The sequence below is a fragment of the Phasianus colchicus genome, chromosome 1, assembly GCF_987193195.1.
Source record: "Phasianus colchicus chromosome 1, bPhaCol1.hap1.1, whole genome shotgun sequence".
Classification (NCBI taxonomy): Eukaryota; Metazoa; Chordata; class Aves; order Galliformes; family Phasianidae; genus Phasianus; species Phasianus colchicus.
Genome location: NC_143436.1, coordinates 131,573,159 through 131,580,311, shown reverse-complemented (window position 1 = coordinate 131,580,311; position 7,153 = coordinate 131,573,159). Strand labels below are relative to the sequence as shown.

The 7,153-nt window shown below is 55.5% G+C and overlaps 1 protein-coding gene across 1 annotated transcript; it reads left to right on the top strand.

Annotated features, from left to right (window-relative positions):
- Positions 1 to 1,235: 1,235 nt before the first annotated feature.
- Positions 1,236 to 6,921, top strand: CHST7 (carbohydrate sulfotransferase 7). Its single transcript, XM_090126613.1, has one exon. The coding sequence runs from the start codon at positions 1,639 to 1,641 to the stop codon at positions 3,034 to 3,036; it is 1,398 nt and encodes a 465-aa protein (XP_089982739.1). The 5' UTR covers positions 1,236 to 1,638; the 3' UTR covers positions 3,037 to 6,921.
- The last annotated feature ends 232 nt before the right edge of the window (positions 6,922 to 7,153 follow it).

Here is a 7,153-nt window from a genome sequence, read left to right as displayed (position 1 = left end):
TGGACTCCTGCCCAAGGAGGCTGTGGATGCCCCATCCCTGGAGGCATTCAAGGCCAGGCTGGATGTGGCTCTGGGCAGCCTGGTCTGGTGGTTGGCGACCCTGCACATAGCAGGGGGGTTGAAACTGGATGATCGTTGTGGTCCTTTTCAACCCAGGCTATTCTATGACTCTATGATTCTATATTATTCCTACATATCCAGGCAGACAAATGCACAGCAGTTATAAGCTCTGTATCTATACGCTTTCACTGTACACAGAGCATTCTTAGAACTATGGCTAAGGTGTCATTTCCACACAGCTATGTGTGACATTGGTGATTAATGCTATGCCGTGTGCCTCACCACAGGTGAACACACAATGCAGAGACTGCTCTGGAGGTGAAAACATCACGTATGTGAGAGCTGTGTTATTATATTTGTTCTTTTTCTGGGACACCATCCATTGCCACGCAGTTGGCAGGACAGGGATGTCTCTTTCCTGCCAGATACTCACCTTAACCAGGAGCACAGGATTGGGATCCACCTGTGAGCACCTGCAGGTGTGCTGCGTATTTTGATGCCGAGTGTTGGAACTTAAGCACTTGAATCACAGAACTGCAGGGGTTGGAAGGGACCTCTGGAGATCATCTGCTCCAACCCCCAGCTGCAGCAGGTTCCCTGCAGCGGGTTATACACGAAGTCAACATCTCATTGACTTCCATCTCAAATGAAGAGATGTATTTCATCCGTTCTTAGCAGCCTAAAAGAGGCGACATCCTGAGCCTGAGGAGGTAGCACCATGTCCCTGGCTAGTTAACCAGATATGGGTACAAGGGGACATCGGGAGGTCACAGAATCACAGAATGGCCAGGGTTGGAAGGGACCTCAAGGATCATGAATCTCCAACCCCCCTGCCACATGCAGGGCCACCAATCATCCCACCTAATGCTAGACCAGGCTGCCCAGCGCCCCATCACCTCCAGAGATGGGGCATCCACAGCCTCTCTGGGCAGCCTGTTCCAGTACCTCACCACTCTCTCTGTAAAGAATTTCCCCCTGACGTCCAAAATTTCCCCCTGACGTCCCAGGTCCGGACGTGCCGCGGCAGTGCCCGCTTCATGCACAGATGTCCACAACCCAGCCGCCGCGAGCGCCGAAACAAAAACGCGGCTGAGACTTCTGAAAGCCACAGCAGACTGGAATAGCCGCCTCTTACCCGGTCCCGCCTCTAAACAGGCATTCGCACTCTTCCCATCGCTGCGGCGCGTTCTGTCTCTGGACAGCTAAAGAGCCCGCAGCACCCAGCCCGCCTCCTCAGCTCCGACCGACACTCCCCCTGTGCTGAGGAGAGAGCCGCAGCGCTCCTCCCGCCGGACGGACTTGGGGCAGCGAAGAGTGGCGAGGAGGCGGCGAAGAGGCACCCCGCGGCTCGGCACGGCCCCGAGGTCGGGGCAGCGCCTCAGGCGGGTCGGCGGGGGCAGGTGCGGCGGTTCCGCGCGGCGCCGTGAGGCGGCGGCCGTGGCCGGCGTGCCCGTGGGCGTGCTCCCGGCGGGAGGGCCGCCCCGAGCCCACACCCCCGCCGCCGAGCGTTCGCCTCCTTCCCCGAGTGCCGGCGCGGCGGCGGCCGCTCGTTCCCGGGCCGCTCCCCCCCGCCCCGCCATGAAGGGCCGTCGGCGGTGGTGCTGGCGGGGGGAGCACCGCCGCTTGGCGCTGCTGCTGGCGCTCTACACGCTGCTGCTGCTGCTGCTGGTGCCCTACGTGCTGGACTACGGAGCCCGGCGGGCGCGGGCGGACGAGGAGCCGCTGCTGCGGCGCTGCCCCAGCCTGGAGGAGGCGCTGAGCGAGTGGGGCTGGGAGCAGCGCCCGCCGCCGCCCGGCGACGACGACGACGACGACGAGGACGCGGCGGCGGCGGCGGGGAACGGCAGCGGGGCGGGCAAGCGGCACATCTACCTGCACGCCACCTGGCGCACGGGCTCGTCCTTCCTGGGGGAGCTGTTCAACCAGCACCCCGACGTCTTCTACCTCTACGAGCCCATGTGGCACCTGTGGCAGGCGCTGTACCCCGGCGACGCGCTCAGCCTGCAGGGCGCCCTGCGCGACATGCTGCGCGCCCTCTTCCGCTGCGACTTCTCCGTGCTGCGCCTCTACGCCGCCCCCGCCGCCCCCCGCGACCCGCTGGGCGCCGCGCCGCCCGCCGCCAACCTGACCACGGCCGGCATCTTCGGCTGGCGGACCAACAAGGTGATCTGCTCGGCGCCGCTCTGCCCCGCCGCGCCGCGGCCCCGCCGCGAGATCGGCCTGGTGGACGGCGCCGCCTGCGAGCAGCGCTGCCCGCCGCGGGCGCTGCGCGAGCTGGAGGCCGAGTGCCGCAAGTACCCGGTGGTGGTCATCAAGGACGTGCGGCTGCTGGAGCTGGGCGCGCTGCTGCCGCTGCTGCGGGAGCCCGGCCTCAACCTGCGCGTGGTGCAGCTCTTCCGCGACCCGCGCGCCGTCCACAACTCGCGCCTGAAGGCCAAGCAGGCGCTGCTCCGCGAGAGCATCCAGGTGCTGCGCAGCCGGCACCGCGCCGAGCCCCGCGGGCCGCCCCGCCCGCAGCAGCCTCCGCTCCCGCCCGGCCTGGGGCTGCTGGGCGCCGGGCGGGCCCCCGCGCAGCACCGCGCCGAGTTCTTCCTCGGCGGAGCGCTGGAGGTGATCTGCCAGGCGTGGCTCCGCGACCTGCTGCTGGCCCGCCGCAACCCCGCCGCGCTGCGCCGCCGCTACACGCAGCTGCGCTACGAGGACCTGGTGCGGGAACCCCGCGCGCAGCTGCGCCGCCTGCTGCGCTTCGCCGGCCTGCCCGTGCCGCCCGCCATGGAGGCCTTCGTGGTCAACATGACCCGCGGCGCCGCCTACTCCTCCGAGCGGCCCTTCCTCATCTCCGCCCGCGACGCGCGGGAGGCCGTGCACGCCTGGAGGGAGCGCCTCAGCCGCCAGCAGGTGCGGCAGGTGGAGGCGGCGTGCGGCGAGGCCATGAGCCTGCTCGCGTACCCGCTCAGCGCCGGGGAGCGGCGGTAGGGGACGGATGGGGAGCCGCCGGCAGACAGCGAAGGGCGAGGCGGCCGTGTGCGGCGGGGCCGGCGGACGGCGAGGTCTGAGCGCCTGCTCCGAAGGGGCGTCGGGGACGGCCGCCAAGCGTCGAGGGGACGGCAGGGACGCGTCTCTAAGAGTTCCGAGGTGTTTGGTAGGGGACGTCCTCACCGGGCTCCGAGGCCTACTGGACACGAAACTGACCCACCAAGAGTTGTCAGTTCTTATAACTTGTATTAAATTGATAAAAACAAAGACTCCGAGCGAACACTCAGAAAACTCGTATGAGAGCGTCGCCCTTTCCGGAGCATAAAATTGGTTCCGTTGTATCACTGTTACGACAGGTGAAGAAAGCATCTGCGGAACTCCCTGTTCCTGGAATCTGGCTGCCCACGCCTGGCAGGAGCCGCTGTGCCCGTGGCCTGGTTGTCCTGCAGGCACTGCCCGCACCTCCCTCAGCTCCCACCTGCAGCTCTGCCCTCGGAGCACTGGGAGGATCAGCATGAGCATTTGTCTGCTTCTGTGTCTTGAGGACATTTGTTCCAGAAAGTCTGCACTTTTCTAAACTAGACTGTAATTCTTTTTTTAAAGAGAAGTGTTCTAACAGACTGATAGGTGTGATACCAGTGGCGGACGTGCTTTTTGCAGATTCCTGTAGAAGTGACATTATCTGGGAGGCGAATGCTTGACATTTCCATTTTTGTTTTCTCAATCGACTGAGAGAATGCCTTTCTTTCCCAGCTTCCTGGCTGAGACAATGAGCTGCACGGGGCTCCTGTGCTCACATCCCCTCCCAGTGATAACATCCTCTCAGCTGTAGCTCCTGCATGTGGACAGAGCAAACGCTGCCACACAGGGCTGAGCAAATCCATCCTGGGAAAAGAAGTCCCCAACTAAAAGTCTGTATTTAAAAAAAAACAAAAAAACAAAAAAACTGCAACGCATCCTTAAGTTTCATTTTGGATTTTCAGGTGTTGTTTTCCTGTATGTGTTCTGGGGCTCGTATGAGGAGGGGTGCATGTGTGTGTATGCAGGTGTCTTTTGTCCGTTGCTTACTTGGGGACAGGAGGTTGAAGATTTGTGGGCACTCACTGTAACTTTTTAGGAACAGCTCTTGGGTCCGTTCCAATCTGACAGCAGCTAAATGGTACCATGGGAGTGCATAAGGCTGTGGAGGTGCTGACATACAATCCTCAAGCACAAAGTGAGAACATGGGCTTCAGATGGAGGATAATCCAGGCTCAGAACAAAGCTGTGTTTATATAAAGTGCTGGAAACGAAGGCAGCTCAAAGAAGTCACGTTATCTTACAAGAAACGTTTGCATTGCGTTGTAGTTTTTCATGCTCTGGGTATTGCGCTGTAAAACATGTCAGTGTGTTAGGGCCAACCATAATTTATTGTAGCTCTTTTTCTTCCTTGGCCTTCCCACCCAAGAGCAGTGCCATTAGCATTGACACAGATGCAGTCAGGAGGGTGCTTTTTGTGCTGGTCTGTGTTCAGCAGGTTGCAGTCTAGGAACTGTACGGTGCAGCTGTTAAGTACTCACTTCACCTTGGCAGAGAACGTCATCGTGCCAGCTCAGGATGCAGTGGTGTGACACAAGGAGCTGTGGGAAACACACCCTCAGGTTCGCTTTTACTGGTTTGTTGTGAGAAGTGTTGTTGCCCAACCTAAATTCATGCCTATTGCTGAAAAAATCCACTAATTGTAAACTATTCTGTTTTCTGAAACAGTTCCCATACTTGACAGGTGTGTTTTCTGTATCAAGATTTATTTTTTCTCCACAGAAGTTTCCTGTTCTCTTTGTTAGTGGTTCATTCAGTCTTTTTCTCACCCCAAGCTGTTCTCCTAAGACCCGATCTAGTTCTTGTCTTTTTTGTGTGTGTGTACCATGAGAAGGGCTCTGTTCTGCAAAGTGTATAAAAATACAGCAAGTGCAATTTCTGTTTTGTGTTCAGGGCGTGAGAGTTTATTAGAAGGCCCTGTAAAAAGATCAGCGGGGAACAAACAAAACTGAAAAATGAAGAAGTAGCAGTGAGAGTGCAGGATGTGCAAGAGCACCAAGGGTTAGACAGCAATTGCTCAATGGCAGATGTTGTGACTGCAGCACTTCAGCCCAGGCAGGACCTACTGAAATGCCATCATCCCAGGAGAACAGCTGAGGCTCACCACCTACTTTGCTCCTAAAGCATTGTGGCGGATGTTTACGGTGCATCCTTGTTGGCCTGGTAACCTGCACCTTGTAGGAAAAACATTGTAATGTCAGACAACAGCATCGTGCCTGAAAGGACAGAAGAAATGTATGGGGTTGGGGGGTGGGTGCTGGAGCTTTGTGGGAAGAGCTCTCTGGAAGGGCACCCAGCCTCTGGGTGCTGGGTGCAGGACAGCCAGAGTTAAGCTGCATTTTGGCAGTGGCTGCTCTTCTGTGGCTTGGTTAATGAGCTCTGCTGCTGTGCTGGGCATCTTCTAGAACACAGGGGACTGGTAAGCACGCTGCAGCTGAGCTGAACTTGGCAGGCTGGGAATCAGTTGGTGCTGGGCTGCAGAGCTTTAGTTGTTTAGACTGAGATTTGGGAACAGTCTATGCTTGTGCCATGTTACATGTCATGAATTAACAGGTTTAATCTATTAAGTCGTAGTTGGAACTGGGAACAAAACCGACAAATGCTTACGCCATTATTTCTGTCATCTGGTTTTACTTAACTTTTGATTGTGGTGATTTTGCCTTGAGGGAGGTAGAAACTTGAGTCTTCTAATCGTATGTAAAGTGCTGTGCTCTAAGTGAGGTATTTCCGTGCTGGAATTGCTAATTGCTCTGTTCCCACCTTATATCTGTACTTAAACTGCTGGGCGACAGCTGCAGTGACACAATTGTGAGAAGCAGTGAAAGTGCAGACTGAAGAAACACGCTCAGCCCCTTGTGTTACTTACACGTGCTGACACATCACTTGCAGATCCCCATGCTGTGTACTCACATACTTTAGATACAATGGAAATGTATTTGTTGCGCTGAGGTGCTTATTTCTTTGGTTTCTGTTTGCCAGCACAAAGCTCTCCCTGATGTAGTATCCACTGAGAAATGCTGGAATGGTCGTGGAGAATGGTCGCAAAGTCACTTATGGAACAGCTGTGGTGTTGCATTGGTCTGCTCAGTGCTTTCCCCGCTCACTGAGTATGGTGAGAAGTTCTGAGTTTCTACATGAAGTTCTCTTCAAACATCACTACTGCAGCTTTCAGTAAGCCAGATTATGACAACCAGTGCAGAACTCCTGGGTTTATTACGGTCATGCAATTAAACAACATTTTGGTGAAGAACAGAGCTCTGTAGACCCAAAGGAATTGAGGTGGTGATTTTCTGCAAGCGTGGGACTTGATGTACTGCCTGCTAGTCATGCTGTCTTGGTATTTGGCACCAGACAAGTCTGGCTTCCATCACCAACCTGTTGTGCCCTGCTGATGACCTGCACACTGTTTCTTGGTGTTAATGAACAGGAATCAGGGCTTTTCCCGATGCCCCCAAGTTTTTCTCCCCGTTTCTAACTGTCTAACTTTGACAAACTTTAACTGTATTTAGGCTGAATCTTTTCTTGTTGAGCTCAAGGTTTAATTCTCTTTGGGGAACTTAATTCAGTGAAGTGCATCTTCTTTGAAACCAGGGTTGGGATGTGGATGTGTCGCACCCACATCCAGCTGCTCTCAGAGATGGATCTATGAGGTCATTTTGTCACTGTGGCACTTTGGGACAAGTTTGGGCAGGGGGAATGACTTCCACGTAAGGGATGCACGTGTTTGGTTTTTACTGTTACTACTTTCAGTTGGCCAAATGTTTGCAAAAAAACTGTTAGCATGTGCTAGTAAAAGTGGTTTTTGTATGTTTATGTGTCTTTATTTTACACCAGGAAACATCTGCATTGGTTTTGCCTTCAGTGAACGCTCTCAGACCTCTGTGTTCCCATGAAAAAGGCACATGTATGATGGCAGTACCATGCTCTGTGTCTTAATTACCCATGCTCAGGGTGAATTAACTCAGACTTTTAGTAAATACAGAGAAATATCAAGTGAGCCCTCTACCTTGGAGAAGACAGAGCTGTTCACTCCATTTAG

Excerpts from the sequence above, each read along its gene's own strand:
- CHST7 (XM_090126613.1), top strand. The coding sequence starts at position 1,639 with ATGAAGGGCCGTCGGCGGTGGTGCTGGCGGGGGGAGCACCGCCGCTTG.